Source organism: Heterodontus francisci, chromosome 7, assembly GCF_036365525.1.
Source record: "Heterodontus francisci isolate sHetFra1 chromosome 7, sHetFra1.hap1, whole genome shotgun sequence".
In the NCBI taxonomy this organism is placed as follows: Eukaryota; Metazoa; Chordata; class Chondrichthyes; order Heterodontiformes; family Heterodontidae; genus Heterodontus; species Heterodontus francisci.
Genome location: NC_090377.1, coordinates 83,931,454 through 83,954,046, shown reverse-complemented (window position 1 = coordinate 83,954,046; position 22,593 = coordinate 83,931,454). Strand labels below are relative to the sequence as shown.

The following is a 22,593-nucleotide window of genomic DNA, read 5'->3' as shown; positions in this document are numbered from 1 at the left end:
GGCAATCCACCAATGCTTGTACTTTTGCTGTACTTGGCAACACTTGTCCTTGCCCTACTATATGCCAGAGGTACGTTACCGCACTTTTGAAAATTCACTCTTGGGAAGGTTTATCACTAAATCAGCCGACTGTATATTTCTAAACAGAACTTTCAGTTGTTCTGAGTTGTCCTTCCGTGTGTCACTGTATACCAGCACATTATCAAGGTAAACCACACAGTTAGGAACACTGCCTACCATTTGGTTCGTTAATCTCTGGAAAGTTTCTGGGGCATTTTTTAGCCCAAATGGCATCACTCGGCATTGAAAAAGAGCATCTGGTGTGACAACTGCTGATATTTCTTTAGCTCGGGGTATTAAGAGAACCTGCCAGTATCCCTTCGACAAATTTATTTTGGTAAGAAATGTAGCACTGCCAACTCTGTCAGTACAGTCTGCCAAGCAAGAAATTGGTAGGAGTCTGCATTTGTTACTGCATTAATCTTTCTGTAATATATGCACAATCTAGTTCAACCATCAGGTTGAGGCGCTAACACCACAGGGGAACTTCTGCTGCTTTGACTGGGTTCAGTTATGTGGTTTTCCAACATGTATTGGATTTCTTCTTTCACTTCGTTCTGTTTCTCTGGACCTAAGTGATAAGGATGCTCTTTTATAATAGAGGATTCTCCTACATCCACATCACGTGTGGCTAATGTTGTACATCCTGGTTTGTCCCTACAGACTCCTTTAAATGATGTGAGTAGCCATGTTAGGTCTTCTCATTGTTCTGCATCTAAATATGAAAGCACTGGGCTGGATTTTACCAGCTCTCGACGGCGTGGATTGTGGCGGGGAGGCCCATAAAATGCTAGCGGGAGCGACCTGCCTCGCCCCGTGACGCCGAGAAGGTCCTGCCAGATATTAGCGGCGGTGGCGAGGCCTCAATGTGGACCCCTGGTGGGGCCTTTATTAAAATATGGAGATGAGGTTACTTAAAATGCAAATGAATTTACCTGCTGCATGTGGCCGTCCCACGCCGATTTTATGGCTGCCAGCTGCAACTCACTTACCTTCGGAACTCCATACAGAGTTCTGAGGTGAGACACTGTTGGGGAGGGGGGGAGGAATAAAATTATCAGGGCGGAGGAGGGGAGCGGGAAAAACAATTCTTATTGGCTGTAGAGATGGTGGGTAGGGCCTTAGGGAAGGGAATAAAGTTTGGGGGAGAAAGGTCATGAGTGAGAACTCACTCTTTGGGGTGAGGGGTATAGGGCATAAAACTAGTTATTTATGCTTGGGGTGTGGGAGAGGGCATTTGAAGTTTTCATAAAATTTTATTTCAATTGAATTGAAACCGTTTCACTTTAAAAATGTAAATGTCACTGAAGGGCTTCTAGCCCTTCAAAAATGGCAATGGCACCGACGCATGCGTGGTGGCGCCAGAGGCTGTAGCCGGGGACATGGCGGCCGCCCCCTCTCCATCATCGGGGGTGGCCGCTCCACCCCTCCATTTAAATGAACCTCCACGCGTAATATCACAGGGGCTCTGAGGTGGCACTTCCCATTCAGCCGATAGTGTCTAATCTCCCTAAAAATTCAGTGTTATCTAACCAGATGGTAGGAGATTCAATTTGGGAATTGTCTAGGCCTCCTTCATTGTCCTTACTACCTGACTTACCTGAGTTTGCTTATCCTCTTCCCGGTGGTGATATTGTTTCAACATATTGATGTGACACAGCCGATTCTTTTTCTGGTGATCTGGGATGTTAATCAAATAATTTACTTTGCCAATCCTTTTGACTACTTGATTTGAACCACTGAACCGTGCTTTCAGTGGGTCACCCTGTAAAGGCAATAATACTAACACCTCATCCCTTGGTTGAAATATTCGGGTCTTGGCCTGCTTGTCCGATGATTTCTTCATGGTTGTTTGTGAAGCGTTAAGGTTCCTGAGACACTTTGCAGTCTCTTGTGAGCTACTCCCAGAACACAGATACATAAACTAACATGGAAGGTTCATCCCTCTGTTCTAAAAACTTTTCTTTGATTAATTTTAGAGGACCTCTTACCTCATGTCCATAAACTAATTCAAAAGAACTAAAACTAAAAGATTCATTAGGTGAATCCTGGGGGCAAACAAATGAAATTCCAGCCCTTTATCCCAATCATGAGGAGATTCATGACAATATGTCCTGATCATCATTTTAAGGGTCTGAAGGTACCGTTCTAAAGTCCCTTGTGTCTGTGGGTGGTATGCTGAGGACTTTAACTGGGTTATACCCAGATTACTCATAACTGCCTGAAAAATTTTAGACGTAAAATTGGAACCTTGATCCGATTGGATCTCAATTGGTAATCCATATCGAGTGAAAAACTGTGTTAACATCTCTACCACTACCATGGAAGAAATTGTTCTCAAGTGAATAGCCTCTGGGAACTGAGTAACCACATCCATAATGGTGAGTATATATTGATGTCCTGCTTTTGTTTCCAGTAAAGGTCACACACAGTCTCCCAACACCCCACTAAATGGTTCCCCAAAAACTGATATGGGAATTGGAGGTGCCAGTTTTATTGCAGGCTGTGGGCTTTCCCCCAATCTGGCATGTATGACACGTTATACAAAACTGCACCACATCATTGTGAAGATCTGGCCAGTAAAAATGTCAACTTATACGTGCTTCGGTCATCCGGATCCCTACATGACCTGTCATAGAAATTTCATGGGCTATCCTTATCATTTCCTGGCAATACTTGGGCGGTACCACTATTTGGTGAACAACCGTCCATTCTTGTCCGCAGATCCGTGAGGAGGTCTCCAGTTCCTCATCAGAGTCCCATTTTTAATATAGTAACATTCTGGAACTCCTTCTGCTTCAGCTTCAGTTTGAGCCGATTGTGCCACTTTACTTAACACTTCATCAGCTTGCTGAGCCTTGATCAGAGAAGACTTACTGAACATTTCTTTCAGATTATCCAAATCCCCCCCAAACAGTTTCAGATAGCCAAATATCTGTCTGTGGTGCCAATTTGACCTCCAAGATGGAACTTGTTTAGCCATTGCTCGGGTCACAACACATGAAGGAAAAGTTCTGGAACCTTTTCCTGCAACTGCTCTGTCTTCTTGACTTCACTCGGTCTTTCCGTGACTACTGGAGAAGCTACTACCTTCGCTCCGACCAAATCATTCCCCAGGAGTAAGTCAACTATGTCTACAGGCAAACTATGGACAACTCCTACAGTTACCGTTCCAGATATTAGGTCACACTCCAGGTGCACCTGATACAAAGATACGGGTATATACTCCCTGCCGATACCATTCACTAAAGCCTTGGCATTCAATGCGCTCTCTGTTGGAAAAGTCATGCCGTTCCCCAGCAAAACAGTTTGGGTGGTTCCTGTATCCCTAACTATAACTATAGGTTTACCTGCCTCACTTGAGGACTAACGAGTTACTTTTCCTTTGGACAAGAATTCCCTATAACTCTCAGGTATCTTGTTCATGTTCCCCGCATGCACAGCGGTTTTTGTACTTGGCCTTACAGCTGCAGTCACAGCTAAACCCTGATCTGTCGTACTCTTGGTCAGGGCCCCTTTCTCTTGTGTACCTTGTGTACCCCAATTAGTCTCATGAGTTTACCCTGCAACTTCCAGCAATCCGCACAAAGGTGTCCCACCATGTGGCAATGAAAACACTTAGTTTTTCGGACCTCACCCACCCTCAGCACCTTCCTTTCTGCCCTGAGGAGGAGATCCCAGTATGTTCCCAGCTGCCCATTCTCCTCCCTGGCTACTTGCCTTCCTTTCACTCTCCCTCCTTCTATCTGTCTCATGTTTGTGGGGATGACAGACAAAGTGTTTGGGCTTGTAAAGAAGCTCGTAATCAACAGCCATCTTAGTTGCCTGTCTGGCTGTTGAAACCTATTGGTTCTCTACATGGGTTCTTAATAGTGGGGGCAGTTAATTTTTAAATTGCTTCAGGAGAACTATTTCCCTAAGGGTCTCATACATGGCCTCTACCTTTAGTGCCTGCATCCAACGATGAAAATTAATTTGCTTTACCCTGTCTGATTCTATATAAGTGCCCAGGCTGTTTCTGGAGGTTCCAAAATTTCTGCCTGTAAGCTTCAGGGACCAACTCATAAGCAGCGAGAATAGCCTTTTCTGCCATCTCATAATCTGCAGAAGCCTCCTCAGAAAGCATGGCATAAACTTCATGAGCTCTGCCTATCAACCTGCTTTGCATGAGCAGTGTCCAATTTTCTTTTGGCCACTTCATCTGTCTGGCTAGCTTTTCAAAAGAAATGAAAGATGCCTCTATATCCCTTTCCTCAAACTTCAGGAGGGCTTGCACAAATTTAAACAGCTCTCCACTGGGTCCTGGGTTGGCGTCAGGTTCTTCCTCATCAGAACTTTCCCTAAAGTCAAGGCCACCCTTTTGTTTTTTCTAGTCTTTTTAATTTGAATTCCCTTTCTTCTCTTTCTCTTGCCTTTTCTTTCACCTGCCTCTATTTTTCATTTTCTCTTTCCCTTTCTAGTTCCAACTTCTGAAATGCTGTTTCTTTTTCCTTTTACTCTCTTTCTTTCGCCCTTTCATTTTCCTTTTCTTCAACACAGGTGGCAAAGGATAAGTTGGGTAGCTTTTCTTTTAGCAGGATACACATAAACTGCACATTCAAACAGTTCAAAGAAGAAACCAAAACTCCGGACCACCATAAATCTAGACATGTGACTTCTCTGTAAATAACTCCAAATAGTTCTATAGTCCTTAAGGCTCCAGCTGTTAACTTAACTTAACTGTGACTTCCAGTAAGTGTTTGTTTTTAAACAAAGTCCCAAGTGTCCTTCAAGTGACCCTTAGAAACAAACCAAGTCCAACATCACCTCAGGTATTTTCCACAGTCTTCAAAAAATATTCATAATGGAAGCATCTTCATGACACAGCCACAAGTGGACAATGGAGGAGGTGGTAGAGGCAGGAACCCTCACAACATTTAAGAAGTATTTAGATGAGCACTTGAAACATACCAGGCTATGGGCCAGGTACTGGAAATGGGATTAAAATAGCTAGGCTTGGTGGCTAGCGTGGACACGGTCAGCCGAAGGGCCTGTTTCTGGGCTGTATAACTCTATAACTCTGTGGTGAATCTGGGGGTTAAGTACTGGACTTGGATAGGAAGGAGGCGACAGGAGGAATACAGTGAGGTGAGTCTTTATTGTGATCACTTTGAGAAGCCATCATGCTCGAAGGAACCTGCTATGTTGAAATTGTGTCTTGCCTTCCTTGCCATCTCTCAATGGCCCTGGCCTCTGGTGCAAGGGAATCAAAATCAGGTGCTGCCTCCTTATTATCCTCCTCCACATCCTCCCAATTGGTTGAGGAGTGTTGATCAATCATGTCCTCTTCATGCAAGGCCTTCCCCGTCTGCAGTGCTAGATTGTGCAGATCATCACAATACACGAGACCCCCACTGGGGCATACTGCAGGGTACACCGGATTGATCCAGGCACCAGAATCTCATCTTCAACAGCCCAATGGCCTGCTCAATGGTTGCTCAGGTGGATCCGTAGCAGGTGTTGTATCTCTCATCTGCTGCTGTGTGAGGGTTCCTTCTACTTTGCTCCGCTAACGGAAAAAGTTTCTTCCTATCTACCCTACTTCCTTCTACCCCTTCTACTTTGAATCAACTTCATTGCTGATACCTGAAGCCAAAGCTGTCCATTCCCCCAACACCTTTGACGAGGACAAAAATAAACTAAAAAAAACTAAGAAAATATTTCACTGATAAATAGAATGGGGTAGAAATTCATCTTGAGAGGTGGTGCAAAATGGCTGTATTGGATTGGCTGCTCGTTATATGCCGTGCTGATATTTAGATCTATTGCAGTCAATACCGCCCGAGATGAAATCCTACCCCTTAATCTGTATTGGTTGTTCAATTTCCAATGAGGAAATATAGGCCAGAATGCATTCTGATTGGAGTGTCACTCCCATCACCATGCCCCCACCCCCTACTCCCACCCCAACACCTCCACCCCTTCCCCCGGCTTTCCTGAAGGACATTAGTGAATCAAATGGCTTTTGCAATTATTTCAGCAGCTTTCACAGCTCAATTTTCCTGGTGACAGCCAATAAATTTATTGAATTCAATTTCACAACTTACCATACGTACTAGTCCAGTACCATAACAACTAGACTAGTGTATCCTTGACCCAATTTAACATGGGATGCTGGGGTTGGTGGGGGTGTGACATGCGGAGACGGTGTTTTATAAAGTTTCATCATAACTTCCTCGCTTTTGTACTCCATGCCTCTATTTATAAAGTCACAAATCCCTTATGGCTTTTTAACCACTTTTTCAACTTGTTCTGCCACCTTCAACGGTTTGTCCACATATACCCCCAGGTTTCTATGTTCCCACACCCCTTTAGAATTGCACCCTTTATTTTATATTGCCTCTCCTCGATTTTCCTACCAAAATGTTTTGAAATTGTGCACTGTGCACCCCAGTCTAGGCCATTAATATGTACCAAGAAAAGCAGCGGTCCTATTATCAATCCCTGGGGAACCTCACTATATACCCTTCCTCCAGTCTGAAAAACCACTGTTCACCTCTACCCTCTGTTTCCTGTCATTCATCCAACTTCTTATCCATGGTGCCACTGTTCCTTTTATTCCATGGGCTTCAACTTTGCTGGCAAGTCTATTATGTGGCACTTTATTAAACGCCTTTTGGAAGTCCATGTACACCGCAGCAACTGTATTACCCTCATCAACCCTCTCTGTTGCCTGGTCAAAAAATTCAACCAAGTTAATTTAACAAAACTGTGCTGGCTTTCCATAATGAATCCACACTTGTCCTAGTGACAGTTAATTTTGTTTCAGATTATCATTTCTAACAGCTTTCCCATCACCTAGGTTAAACTGACTGGCCTGTGGTTGGAAGGTTTATCCTTACCTCCTTTTTTGAACAAAGGTGTAACATTTGCAATTCTCCAGTCCTCTGGCACCACCCCTGTAACTAAGGAGGATTGGAAGATTATGACAGGTTCCTTCACAATTTCCACCTTATTTCCTGCAGTACCTCAGATACATCCCATCCAGTCCTCGTGACTTATCAACTTTAAGTACAGCCAGCCTTTCTCATAGCTTTGCTTCATCAATTTTTAGCCCATCCAATGTCTGAACTACCTCTTCTTTCATTATGACTTTGGCAGCATGTTCTTCCTTAGCAAAAATATGTGCAAAGTATTCATTTAGTAGCTCAGCCATGCCCTTTGCCTCCATGCATGGATCCCCTTTTTGGCCCCACCCCATGGCTGGATTTCATGTAGAAGGTGGGGCTCCCGGTGCTGGGCCAAAAAGGTAGGGGAACACTGCCTCGGCATTTTATCAGCCCCCCCGGAGCAACTCTCCGGTGTTTTGGGATTGTAGATGAAGCGCTGTCAGACCAGCTTCAGTTGAAAGGAGATTTGACTCTGAGAAAAGCCATTTTATAGAGCAGGCAGGCAGAAGTACGAAAGTTTGATCGACTACTAGATCGGGAGGATGACGGGAGTCCAGCCTCAAAAATTCTGGAATCAGTTGAATCCGTTGTTGTGACCGAGGTGGGAGGAGTGCAGTCTATCTTCTCCACAGGTCACAACATATATTTAAATGTTTACCCAGTTACCGATGCGGTCAATAATGTACTCTACTCTTTCTCCCAGAATAAAGTATACCAACCAGCTCTCTTTAATATACAACAAAATTATCAGTTTATTATAAAACAAGACTTATTGAGTAATGAAGCAAAGTGTTAACCCGCAGATTGAAATATGAATGTTTCCTTTTTAATTTCCCCACACACGAATTCACACACACACGCAAAAAAAAAATTCTCTCTGCAGAGCTCTGTTTCAAGAAAAAAGACAAAAAAAGAATACCTAGGCCAAATACTGGCTAGTTCTGGCATCCGGATACACAGTGATAGGTCACTGGGATATTTTCAGAAGCAGTTCATTCTGGAGATGTCGATAAATAGTCTAGTAGGCTTTCCAGGAGAAATGCGGCATCAGGGGCTTCCGCTACCACACTGTGGTTTTGCAGAGTTTTTTCAGTGACAGGAGGAAAGAGAAGCTGCCCCATTTGACCTCCCAGGGTCTCTTAGGGAGGTGAAGGGGTTTCTTTCTTGGCAAGTCAATCTTCAACTGCTTTTCACACACTGTCCACACCACAATCGAATCAAAACAATCTCTCAGAAGCGAAACCCAAACAGCCAGTCAGAACCTCCTGACCCTCATAAATCTTGACATGTCTCTTTCCTTTAAACATCTTCCCCAGGTCACCAAGGTTTCTGTTGTTTATTGAGCCTAAGGCAGGTGACATCCAGGAAAGGTTGTTTTCAAACATAACATCTCAGTGTCCTTTCAGTGAACTGTGAACAACAAAACAAAGTTCATCTATGAAATCTTCAGCCTTCCAAGATCGAATCCATTTCCACCATTTAAATATGACTGCTCAAAAAAAATTTAACAAAAAATGGAAGCATTTTTGTAACACCATAGAGAAGACAGAGACTAATGCGGCAGGCAGCCTGAGAGGCGGGAAAGACCCCTAAAGTCAGCAACAGTGAATTGCAGTAGTAGTGGCTGGGAGTGGCACCGGCAAAAAAATGTTTCTGGTGCACAAGAAGGGGGCACTTTCAGTAGGTCTGTTGCAGCAGAAAACAAATGTTGCAGACTGGTAAAAAGATAGAGGAAATAAAGGAAGAACAACCAATTAATACTCCCTAGGAGAAGTGCAGGGGAAAACAAAACAAAGATTGCTGGTAAGCAGAAATCTTAGTGGGGGAAAATAAAACCAATTTCAATTTAGATAAAGGAGCTGCGGTTTCTATCCTATCTGACCAAATACCTTGGCTGAGGGATGAACAGCCTAGGAAAACCAACAAGAAATTATATAGGACAGGAGGCATTCAGTTGAAGGTTGTGGGCAAAATACAGATAACCTTAACACACAGAAACAACACCGGTTTTGGCGCATTATGATCCAGAACTGGTGATCATTATTGCAGCAGACGCATCGTCAACAGGATTAGGTGCAATCCTGTTCTAGATACAAAACGAGAGATGATGCAGGCCGGAGTACATTGCTTCTCATTTGCTGTCAGAGACAGAACGAAGGTATGCAGTGATTGCAAAGGAAGCATTAGCAGCAGCATGAGCATTCCCAAAATTTTCAGATTACGTACTGGACCTCAAGCTCAAGATAAAAACTGACCACAAGCCACTAGTAATGTTGCTTACTTCCAAGGATTTGGCAAAATTACTCCCAGGGGTACAGAGATTTCTACCACTTATGAGATATGCCATAACAATTGAATATGTCCCACGAAAGCATCAGGTGACAGCTGACGCATTATTGAGGGCATCAAGTGATCTACCTGAACTGGGAGATGTCTCATTCCTGGAGGAAGTGGAAGTCTTTGCTTTAGCCATAACCGAAGATTTGCCGGCAACTGCTCAAAGTTTATGCCATATTAGAAACCTATAGAAAGAGGACTGTTTTGCCAAGAAGATTAGCCTGAATAAATGCCGAATAACCCAATCCTGAGAAAGTATTATGAGCAAAGCTATCTTACTATTGTCGACGACTTACCAGTCTATGACGAAAGACTAGTTATTCCAAGGGCTTTAATATTAGATGTCCTTCAGAAACTATGCCAAGGGCACTTAGGAATCACTAAGTGTCGAGCAAGAGCTAGGAACTCAGTATGGTGGCCTGGGGTTTCCAAGGAGATTGAAGACATGATTTCCAATTGTATTACATGCGCTACTACAAGAGAGGACTTTAGAGAGCCACTGATGTCGTCTTTGTTTCCATCCAGGCCATGGGAGTGGCTTGGACTCTCATGGGAGTGGAAGTGGCCATGGGAGAATATAAAGGGAAGAGTTTCTTTATTGCCGTTGATTATTACTCTAGATAGGTTGAAGTCAAACCAATACATGGCCAGAGTTCTGAAGCCGTAATCAAAGCACTAAAAGAGATTTTCACCACACATGGCACTCCAGACCTAGTGATCTCGGATAATAGTCCACACTTCACGAACGAAACCTTCCAGCAGTTGACAGAAACATATGGGTTTCCCCTATAAGTTCTCCCAGGGCAATGGAGAAGCAGAGAGAGGTGGTTGAATCATGCAAATGCTACTGAAAAAGAATAAGGATTTTCATGCCAGCACTGTTAAATTACTGATCAACACCACTCCAAAACGGGCTGACTCCATGTGAGTTGCTAATACCGGAAGTTGAGGACACAACTACCCACACTCCCAAGCACTCTTCAGCCATGAGTCGGTATAGAAGATCGGGGAAGGGTGAGGGTGAGAGAAGAGAAAGGTCAGCACAAATGGAGAATCATGATAGACATTACAGAGCATAAAACAAAACCGACCTACTGCCTGGATATTTGGTTTGGATCAAAGATCAGGATTGATATGGTGAAGTGATGGAGAAATCTTCATATCCTTGGTCCTACATAATCCAAACAGACCAGGGATGGATAAGGAGAAATAGAAGATCTTTGGTACTGGCATCTCCGAAAAAACAATTGATGAAAGATCAAAAGAATCAGCTACCAGAAAGAGCTGATGAACTGATGATACAATTAACAACAGATCACCCAGATGACAGTGAAGATAGGGAGCATGAGTCATCCGATAATTCCACTCACGCACAAGAAAGTGAGGAAGAAGAACTGAAAGACTCAATACCCCAAACAAATGACAGAAGAACACGTTATAGCAGAGTCGTGACAACCCCACAGTGTTACAGACCTGATGAATGAAGTAAAAGACTTGGGGGGAGATGTAGTGTACATTAGCTGTTGCTGGATAGATTATGCATTTAGACCTTAAGCATCATCACAGGATGTGATGTCACGAGATTGTACCTCGTATTGCTCAGTATTCATGTTCTCACCCTTGTGAGAAGACCCCTGTAAATAAACTCCTATACTCTGAGCCAAAGTCTACCATCCTCATTCTACACTAATAGCATACATACAATATAGTACACTAATTAAACTCGCTTTAATAGTGGGCTTGTGATTTAGTGGACAGCAGGTGACATTAACATGCCTTCGGGTTCCCGACCACTAAAAGCTGACAGCACCGAGGCGAGAGGCTTCAGGGCTGAGACGGGGAGGCAGCCACGAGCATTGCTGCATAGGGGAAGAGGGAGGTGTGGAGGCCATTGTCGGACTGTGTTACTGTGTGCTCTGTAAGGGTGGTTGGGGTCTTGGGGTCTCAGTCAGGGGGATCGGGGTCTCGGGGTCTCAGATGGGAGATTGGGGTCTCAGTTGCTCTGCAAAGGTGAGTGGGTGTCTCAGTTGCTATGGCAAGGTGGGGGGTTTGGGTTTGGGAAGCTGTGTTGAGAGGCCACAGATAGAACCATAGAAAATTTATGGCACTGAAGGAGGCCATTCAGCCTGTCATCTCCATGTCGGCCAAGAAAAAAATTGGCTGCCCAATCTAATCCCACCTTCCAGCACCTGGTACATAGTCCTGTAGGTTACAGCACTTCAGGTGCATGTCCAGGTACTTTTTAAAAGAATTGAGGGTTTCTGCCTCCACAACCATTTTCTGGCAGTGAATTCCAGAGACCCACCACCCTCTGGGTGAAAAAGTTTTTCCTTATGTCCCCTGTAATCCTTCTACCAATCCCCTTAAATCTGTGCCCCCTGGTAATTGACCGCTCCGCTAGGGGAAACAGGTCCTTCCTGTCTACTCTATCTAGGCCCCTTATAATTTTGTACACCTCAATTAAGTCTCCCCTCAGCCTCCTCTGTTCTAAGGAAAACAACCGTAGCCTATCCAATCTTTGCTCATAGCTGCAACTTTTAAGCTCTGGCAACATTCTTGTAAATCTAGATCCAGAAGCCCTCTGCCTGTTCAGGATGTCTCCCTCATGTTATGGGTTCTCTTGTCCTGCAAGAGGAAGGATGGAGATAGTCAGAATTCACAGAAAGATCAACATGACTGTTCTGCTAGTCTCAGCCCCTTGTCCCCTCCTGGGGTATCAGATATATTTTCTGCTGCCACACACTCTCAGGGGAGTTAATGGGGATGAGCTGTGCCTATAGCTGAGATGCAGCCATGCATCTATCAGGATGAGGTGATGCCTTACCCCCCTGATATCACTGTGGTAGTGCCACCCTCACCATTCCAGTTTGCTCCTCTACTTGCACTCAGTAATAGAGAGTTTTGGAGCACTCACCTCGGCAGAATGCAAGAGGTCATTGACCCTCTTTCGGCACTGCACCCAGTTTTGGTGGGTGACCCCACGGCTGCTGACCTCCTCAGCGCGATCCATCAGGCTTGCTTGGTCAGGACCTCTTCTTGCCATCGGTGGGAAAGGGAACTGCCCACCTTTCGCTTTCAGCCTGGAGGATAATTTGCAAGGAGGCATTAATTAGTGGGTATTTTGTCTGTGCCATGCTATCTTATTCAAGGGCGGCACAGTGGTTAGCACAGCAGCCTCACAGCTCCAGCAACCCGGGTTTGGTTCTGGGTACTGCCTGTGCGGAGTTTGCAAGTTCTCCCTGTGACTACGTGGGTTTCTGCCGGGTGCTCCGATTTCCTCCCACAGCTAAAGACTTGCATGTTGATAGGTAAATTGGCCATTGTAAATTGCCCCGAATGTAGGTAGATGGTAGGAGAATTGAGGGAAGGTGGGGATGTGGTAGGGAATATGGGATTAATGTAGGATTAGTATAAATGGGTTGTTGATGGTCGGCACAGACTCGGTGGGCTGAAGGGCCTGTTTCACTGCTGTATGACTCTATGACTCTATAAGGATGTGTAAGGAAAAAACCTAAACATGAGTTTGTTTGCACTCTAACTATAAAGCTTTTGAAATATGAATCATTCTATCAGTATGCTGCTGCAACTTCTTTTAATCAATGGGACAAGTTTGTTTAGCAATGAACAATTAGCATAACTCTATCAACACCCTTTTCAATTGTTGTGCTCAAATGCCACGCTTTGATTAGGGCGGGGTTTCTGAGCGCGGAGGAAAGAGTTGTGGTTGGGTTTTCCTGTCTTTTTTTCTGGCAGGCTCCCCGGCCAGAAGCCAACCTAATTGACAGTCTTGACTTCCTGTCAGGTGGGGTATGCTCCGGAGAAGGCTGTAGCCCAGGAACAAATTAGGGAGCTTGCTGCTGAAGCAGTGATAGCCTGGGCTCAGTTTGTGAATCTTGGTTGGGGGGAGGCCTAATCCTGGGTGATGAAAGCAGGTATGCTTCAAGGGAAGCAATCCTGCTTCTCTTCGCCCACAAGCAGTGCTGGAAAAGTACTTACCTCTTCCACGCAGCAGTCCTTATCACCCTTTATCTGCTGGGTTTCCTGAGACCTGGGATATTCAGCCGTCCAGGATAAAACCTGGAATACAGATAAGATTTGAGACATGCAGCCTTTTTCTAATATTGAAATGACAAACTCACCTCATGGGTACAGGTTGGTTTCCTGCTCCATTTAGGTACCACCTCTGTTAAAACTGGGGGACAGGGGGCAGGGGTGGAGTTGGTTGGAGACCAGTTTGAGATTTTTTACAGTTTTTACATCCAACATCCACTTATTTTGGGCGATTAAAGCTCCCCGATTGTTTCCTGGGTAAAGGATGGGTTAATGAACTGATCCCAGATCCTTGCCTTTAACACTGTTTAATCACCTAAAAGGAGTGAGTATAAGCAGCATAGTGCACCCTAATTTTTAGTCTCTTGCCATCCTCCCACCATCCCTCGACCCAGTTCCCATTCGGCATCTCTTCAAACTGCTAGTGCTGATGTTAACCACTTATCTTGGTATTACAGCCACACCCTCCATTCCCTTTGCAGGACAGAAGATTAGGGTAGAAACAGATTGAACCATCTTGTTGCTGTATTGTATTTTTTGATAATACAAGTTTAACCAGATTTTTAAATAAATTGCCAGCATTAATGTTTCATTTTAAATTACTTCTTGAACTTAAAAGAGTTACCATGGTAATTATTTGTTTTATTTGCCTAAAATTATAATCTTTTGCGGAATAAGGAGCTGCACTAACAACACTCACCAGATGGTCACTAAATTTGACTTTGTTGCTGAGTGTCCAACAGTAAATGGCATATTCAATGTCTTTCGACTCAAATATTGTTTCATATACTCACTTAAATGAAACACTCCAATGGTGTACTAGTCTCCATAGATATATGACAATAGCTTAACAAACAAGTAGTCCGGATACCAAACCTTGCAGATGGTGCTTAGGTTTTGTCTGCAATTTCCAAATACTCAGTTACTGGTCTGCTCTAGGAATGTGCAGAACAGGCAATGTGAGAGAACAAGGCAATTTGTTGTGTTTGAACAGGAAACAGAGAAAAATTATTCAAGTCATTTCAACATTCCTCTTTAGTTACAAGGGCATTACCTGCTCACTTTCTAGGTTGGATTTGTGGAATGAGATACCTTATGAAACAGAGGAGATGGAGAAAAAGTATTGTTGGAAGCTCCAACAGCTGCAGTTATAGCACTGACATTTATCAGTACGCAGTGTTGGCACAAAGCTTTAATTCCCAACTACAGTGAGCTCTGGCCTCTGCCATGCTCCTGTAGGGAGGGCCCAAGTGGAGACCAGATGCTTGCTCAGGATGGGGTAATAATCAGAAAGAGATAGATTCCTAGGCTACACTTCTATACCTCCTGGTAGTTGGCTTGGAGCAGCCACGATGGAAGCCTGGCACTGGCTGTTGACCCACGTTCTGAGAGACAGGTGGTGTGAGGTCCAGTGAGAGCACAGTAAATAAAATTGGGGAGATAATTGGGATTACTGTGCTGCATACCAATGATATTTAAATGTGACTTGTGCTATTCTCTAGTGCTGAGAATGCCATTTTGTGTTCTGTGCTACAAGGGAACTGCCACTCCTAGTATTGATAAGTAAAGAGGACCACTTACTTTCCTGTCCTCAATTTGTTTTATATTTATTTTTAAAAGATGTGCAGACATAGGAATGTATTTATTGTGTCAACAACATTATAGGTGAATACTAGCATGTGGCTTTGTGCACTAAAAAGCTCTCTGACATTGGCTGATAAAGTTAAGAATTTAAGAACATAAGAAATAGGAGCAGGAGCAGACCATACGGCCTCTCGAACCTGTTCTGCCATTCAATACGATCATGGCAGATCTCGTGCCTCAGCTCCACTTTCCTGCCTGCTCCCCCTATCCATTGATTTCCTGAGAGACCAAATATCTGTCTATCTCAGCCTTAAATATATTCAACAATGGAGTATGTACAATAAAAACATACAAACATATGAATTAGGAGCAGAAGTAGGCCATTTGGCCCCTCACCCCTGCTCCCCCATTCAATAAGATCATGGCTGATCTGTTTGTGTCTCAAATTCCACACTCCCATCTACTCCCAATAATCTTTGATTCCCTTGCCTAACAAGAATCTATCTACCTCTGCCTTAAAAATATTCAATGATCCCACCTCCACCACCTTCTGAGACTGAGTTCCAAAGTTGCACAACCCTATGACAGAAAAAAGTTCTCCTCATCTCTGTTCTAAAAGGGTGACCCCCTAATTTTAAAACAGTGCCCCCTAGTTCTGGACTCACCCGCAAGAGGAAACATGCTTTCCACATCCACCTTGTCATGACTATTCAGGATCTTCTATACTTCGATCAAGTCTCCCTCACTCTTCTAAACTCCAGCGAAAACAAGCCCAGTCTGTCCAACCTTTCCTCATAAGACAACCCGCTCATTTCAGGGACCAACCTAACGAACCTTCACTGTACTGCTTCCAATGCAAGTATATCCTTCTTTAAATACGGAGACTAAAACTGCACACAGTACTGCAAGTGTGCTCTCAACAAAGCCCTGTACAATTGTAGTAAGACACCCCTATTCTTGTACTCCAATCCCCTTGCTGTTGTGGGATCGCCTTATGAGGGAACCATCTTAAGAGGCAACCACCTTAAGAGGCTGTAAGTGAAGCTCACCAGAGGAAGTGATGTCATGTCACACATGACCAGGGAGTTGTGGGTGTTGTACAACAGAGTGAGATCTGTGTAGATGTGCTCCTGCAGTCACTGTGTGTACATATCTTTTCTAGTTTTAAGTTATAACAAAAACAACATATTCTTTGGATATTACTTGCAGTCCTGTGAATCTTACAATAGTTCACATACCAAAGGATCGAGTTATATGACATATTGGCAACATAGGAACATAGGAAATAGGAGCAGGCCATTTGCTCCATCGAGCCTGCTCCACCATTCAGCTAGATTATGATATGGGATATATTTTTCTGAAGACCACCAAATATTACATCATGGCAACATTTGATTTTTTTTTCTGAAGAACACACCAATATAGAAAAAAGAATAGCAGGTTTCTTACCAGGTGTACAGTTGGAAGATGACTCCACAACAGTGCAGCAAGCTAGGACTGCAGACTGGACACTGGGAGGTGTTGAAACTCTGTGAGTACAGTAGACAAATTGCTGGGAGATCAGAGCTTTCAACTAATGTGGCAGTGGGTTGAAAAATTGAAAAACAGTAGTTTCAGCCATAACTGCTTTAGCTGTCCTGGATTCTTTGTTTCCTGGGTGGGACTTAAGCCACAAAGAGTGGGAAGCGCTCAACAGTACTACTGGAGGTCTGGCACAAAGTAAAAGGCTGGTTGCAGCAGCTGCCAGTACCGCAAGCTACAGCTCTTTGCAGAAAGAACAAGAAACTACTCTCCGAGTTTAAAAGTGAATGAGCTGTGTAAAAAAAGAAAGCATTCATAAAAGGACAGGCTTGAAAAAACAAACCTGTCAATAAAATGAAACAGAAAGCTGTACCTGTGAGACAGAAAACCTGTAAACCAGAGAGCTTGTAAAAGAAGTGCACCTTGAAAATTAAAACCTTTAAAAGTCCTATATTTGTAAAATGCAGGTCATCCAGAAAATGGCTTTCAGATATCCAGTTATGGATTGGAAGGCATCGCACATAGCGTTTGAATTTAAACAGTTTTGACAATGGATGGAACTGTGTTTCCTGAATAAAGAAGTGAGTGAACCTGAGAAACAAGCTATGAAAATCAAGATCATACTGAAGAACGAGGGCCTGCAATGGATCAACACATCAGGATTGTCAGCTGAGGATCAGAAGGACCCTAGCAAGCTAAGGAAATTCCTAGAAGATCAACTCAAGGCAAAGGTCAATTTTCGAGTAGACAGGATTGAGCTTATGACCTACCGGCAAAGATGAGATGTGTCCATTGACCGGTTTGTTGCAATGTTCTGAGACAAAGTTCAAGAATGCAACGTTGCAGATATTGAATTGTTGGAATGGGTTATAGAACTTGTAATCATGTCTACTTGCTAGAAAAGAAGAACGGGCACACCATAGATGCACTACGCAATGATAGAAAAAATTTAAAGCCATCATGGTTGGGCACCAACAGTTACAAGTGTTGGGGGTTGCTACGATAATTGTATGGTAACCAAGGCTCAGAAATTTGCTAAGCCTTGTGTCAAATGTGGCCTGACTCACCTAATTCACAGTTGTCCAGCATACCAGGACCAGTGCAAAGCTTGTGGCATGCGAGGACATTGGACAAGGCAGTGCAGAAGGCTAAGCTCAGGTACTGTACACAGGGATGGCGGCAGATCACATGCAGAGAGAATGTCTGCAAGACAGGATGGCAAATGCAACAAGAGGTATGCCAACACTCAACAAAAGCCAAGCAGCTACATCAGGTCAGCAAAGAGGCAGATTGTAAGAAGGCACTCATATAAACAACAAGCAAGCATTTCATATAGTTAAATGAATCAACATGTTAATGCTATTACGCAATCTGGGTGGCACAGTGGCGCAGTGGTTAGCACTGCAGCCTCACAGCTCCAGCGACCCTGGTTCAATTCTGGGTACTGCCTGTGTGGAGTTTGCAAGTTCTCCCTGTGTCTGCGTGGGTTTTCTCCGGGTGCTCCGGTTTCCTCCCACAAGCCAAAAGACTTGCAGGTTGGTAGGTAAATTGGCCATTATAAATTGCCCCTAGTATAGGTAGGTGGTAGGGAAATATAGGGTAGGGAAAAATTAGTGTAGGATTAGTATAAATGGGTGGTTGATGGTCGGCACAGACTCGGTGGGCCGAAGGGCCTGTTTCAGTGCTGTATCTCTAAACATAAACTAAACTAAACAATCTGAGGCATTTGCCATGATCTGGATTATATATCCACAGAATAGTGGTAAGCATAAGCTCAGAGTAAAATAAACACTGGAGCAAGTGTAAATATGCTACCATCCATATACTGAAGGACATGTATCTGAAGAAATGGGAATCTATAGTATGACCTATCATAGCTAGGCTGACGGCCTACAATGGTTCTCCAATCAAGTGTATGGGAACAATAACCTTATAGGGCAGCTTTGGGAGCTCCGAATGGCTACCACAAATGTTTTACATTGTAGACACAGCTGGACCAGCTGTTGCAGGACTTCCAGTATGCCGAGGTTTACGAACCGTCAAAATACATGAAGTCAGTAACGTCCCGAAGATGGTTGAAAATATCCTGGTTGAGTGTATTGGGTCGGTACTTGTAAAGGACGACACAAAGGCTGGGAGTCTTGACACAAAGAGGCGATATGACGGCTTTCCTCGGGCTTCAGTTCGTTGCAGCAAGTACCTATAGACCAGAGGGATTGCCGATGATTGATGATGTTGCCAGTCATAATTTTTCTGAGCTTTCCAAACAAGGGAAGATGAAGGCATCAAGCAGGATCAGAATTAGTTTGATTGCAAGTAGAACAGAAGGTCAGAGTCTTCAAACATGCATCAGGAACTTGGTATCCTGCAGAGGTTGCTCGGATATACTACCAGCCCAGATCATACGAGATCCTGTTACCTAACGGTATGATTCTCAGACAGAACCGAAGTCAGCTCGGAGAGCATGAACAACAACACTATATGTGACAACCTTGTGGCATTGCGGGCACGTTCAAAGATAAAGTCTGAAGATAAACATACAGAGGCTACGAGCACGGGAAGAACATGCTAACCAGAGTTTTGAGTCACCAGAGTCTCAAAGGAGTCATCGAGACCAGGTCAGCTCTGGGAAGAGGTTCACAATAACAAGATCGGGATGAATAAACAAACATCCTCTGTGTTTTAAGAGTATCAAACTTGCTTGCTTATAAATAACGTTTTCTTTTAATCATGTATATTTAGTCCGAGCTGCAATATTGTATATATGTTTATATCTTTAGAAAAAAGACAGATGTTGTGGGACCACCTTAAAAGGCTGTAAGTGAAGATTACCAGAGGAAGTGATGTCATTTTAGATATGACTAGGGAGTTGTGGGTGGAGCCCAACAGAGTTAGACCTGTGTAGATGTACTGCTGTAGTATCTGTGTGTATATATCTGTTCTAGTTTACGTTATAATAAAAACCCATGTGTTCTTTGGATATTATATGCATTCCTGTGAATCTTGGTAGTTCACATACCCAAGGAACAAGTAATATTACACTTACAATAAAGGCCAACATGCTACTTGCCTTCCTAGTTGCTTGCTGTACCTGTATGCTAACTTTCTATGTTCCTTGCATAAGTACACCCGAGTCCCTCCAAATATCAACATTTGGAAATTTCACGTCTGCATATTCTGCTTTTCTATTCTTACTACCAAAGTAAATAACCTCACAATTCCCAAATTATACTCCATCTGCCACCTTGTTGCCCACTCATGTAAGCTGTCTATATCTCTTTGCAGCCTCTTTGTGTCCATCTCATAGCTTACATTCCCACCCAGCTTTGTATTGTCAGCAAACCTAGATACATTACTCTCTGTCTCTTTGTCTAAGTAAATTAATATAAATTGTAAGTAGCTGAGGACCCAGCACTGATCCTTGCGGGACACGACTAGTTACAGGCTGCCAACTTGAAAATGCCCTGTTTATCCAAACTCTTTACTTCTTGTCCATTAACCAATCCTCTAGCCATGCCAACCCCAAATTCATGAGCCCTTATCTTGCATATTAACTTTTTGTGTGGCACCTTATCGAACGCCTTTTGGAAGTATATTATATCTACTGGCTCTCCCTTATCCACCTTACTAGTTACATCCTCAAAAAACCCTAATAAATTTGTCAAACACGACTTTCCTTTCATAAAATCAAGTTGACTTTGTTTAATCATAGGGGTGGACAGCTGGTTCTTTTAAATGTTGGCAGCTATAGATTTCTAGAGCCAAATCAAGGGCATGGGATTACCCAAATGTTAGCCGTAAACATTCATCAGCCAGTAAAGGTTACTTTTACTGCTTCTTTATTCTACTTGCAGACCTAGCTCACATCTTATGGCCCTCTGATTATGAGGTTTAAAAGTAAATATTTTGCTGTTTATTTCTGTATTTGAGTTTGCTTGACAGGGAGCTCCACAGAACATTTCCTGTAATGCTTGTCGAAACCTGGAGTGAAATTGAAACAAGTCAGAATCTCCTAACCTTGGAGTTTTATGTGTGAATCTGTTTTTCGGCTTGGACAGATTTACTTTAATTCTTTCTTTGTCAGTCACCACCTTGACTGTACCATTTACTATATATTTGTATGCTTGTATTTGATTATTTCATTTCTATTTTCAGTTTTCTTTATAATCTGGCTTAGTATCATAGTCCTCTAGATGATAAAATAGATTATGATATAGAAATGGAAATTGTGAGGTGGTGGGTGGGAGGTGGTGGTGGTGGATGAATTACAAGGGCTGTATTGCAAAACTTGTGCATACATTATAAATCTCCAAATGTTATAATTATTAACATTTTCTGCAATGCTGACATATGAGTACTGTCAACAAATTAGCAGGACTGAGTGATAGGGAATTAATAAAGTAAAGAAAGGAAAAAGATGCATTTATAAAGCGCCTCATCACAATTATTGGAATCATCCCAAAATGCATTGATTGCAATGAATTACTTTGGAGTGCGGTGAAATAATCATGACACACAGCGGAGTCCCACACTTAGCAACACGATGAATAACCAGTTAATCTATGGGCATATTATGGAATTAGATTTTAATGTATATTGCCACTTTAGTCACTGGTTAGTGTAGGCTGTATCATAACAACACGCAAAGCTCTTGTAATAATGCAATGTTAATAATCAATGAGACGAGATGATGCAGAACTAACGTAGTACAGTGCAGCTTTATAGAATTGAAATTGGTGTGCTCTAGCATAGAAGGAATTAAGGTCAGTTTGTCTTTGCTAAACATGGATGCAGTAAAATTCATAACATAAAAGGGATTTTTAATCTTTTAGATATTAGTGTAATATATTTCACAAATCATGCATGCTTCCTGTTTACTTTTTAACTGGTCATTAAGTTTCATTAATCTTATTATTATATTCCCAGCATGAGGGATTGTACTGATCTTGGTGCTTTACCTGTGAGCTACTAACAATGTAATTTGAATGGTGTGGCACCTTGACAAAATAAGGATTTTAACATTTAATGTTCTTTGAGCTCGCTTTATACTTCCACTGAAAAAATATTTGAATACAGCTTAGATGTGGGATTTGCAGAAAAATTTCCAGAGGACGCAGTACACTGATAGAGTTGCAGCTACTAAATCTCTTGGTTAAATTGACAGTTACCTACTCAGCAGAGTTGCTCGGAGAGGGTGAATAATCATGACTTCACCGTCAGCTGTTACATGTACTTCTTAAATAACAACCTGTGGAGCTCCATGATTTTTATTTTATCTGGATTTCTGTTTTCAAAGGTGATGTTGTTCTGTGCTGAGACATCCGATCTGTCTCTCAATTTATTTCCCTGAATTGTGAAGATGTTATTTGTTCTTCTGTTTGTCTGTAGGACTGCACAGCCATTTACCAAGTATCTGTTTTTCTCTTTAAGAGGACTAGAGGAAGGTGATTGCAATGACCCAGTTCTGTCTACTTCCTCCTGTCCTAATCTTCAAGTGGCTTCATCAGACATCAAAATTATGGGTAATATCTAAATCTTTCAGATTAATCCCGAGAATAGGATCATTGGGAGAATCTGAATAGATTGAATACTTTTTGCAAATATCTCAGAGAAACCTTTATGGATCTGCAGCTTTAATATCAAGTTATTCTCAGTGATTGTGTTTGATCTACCGTTTGAAACTCAAGCACTGCCATGCATTCAAGAACGTCTGCCATTGTTGCTATTCAAAAAAGTTGACACCATGGGTATAACCAAAAGCAATTGATCCTTGATTAAAAGAAAAATGTTTTGGAAGGAAAGTGCTGTGAAGCATGCCTGTCTGTTGGGAATTGCCCTGCACTGACAGTTGTTTAAAGTTGCTGAACCTGAGTCTAATTGTAACTATTTTATCCCAGAATTGTCACCATGGAATCCTCACCCACAGAGATGAAGGAATTTGACAGCAGCTCTCTCGAGTTTCTCAAACCAGACAATCCTGAGAAAATGTGGATTCGCTTGCAGGGGTTGTAAGTATTTTCCTTATGATCAATTTTTGCACTTTGAACACGAGATGTTACTATCTCTACACTCTTCAACTTCAGTCTAAAATCTTGCTCACATTAAAAGAACA

At 42.8% G+C, this 22,593-nt stretch overlaps 1 protein-coding gene across 6 annotated transcripts in view; it reads left to right on the top strand.

Annotated features, from left to right (window-relative positions):
* The window catches only part of pde1a (phosphodiesterase 1A, calmodulin-dependent), a 615,382-nt gene that overhangs the window by 172,166 nt on the left and 420,623 nt on the right, over positions 1-22,593 (top strand). For all 6 annotated transcript variants that reach the window (XR_010975386.1, XM_068035559.1, XM_068035558.1 and 3 more), the window contains exon 3: positions 22,379-22,489. Coding sequence is in view for 5 of the 6 variants with exons in the window: in XM_068035559.1 (XP_067891660.1) it covers positions 22,379-22,489 (111 nt within the window). In the remaining variant the exon portion in view is untranslated. The remainder of the gene's footprint in view (positions 1-22,378; positions 22,490-22,593) is intronic.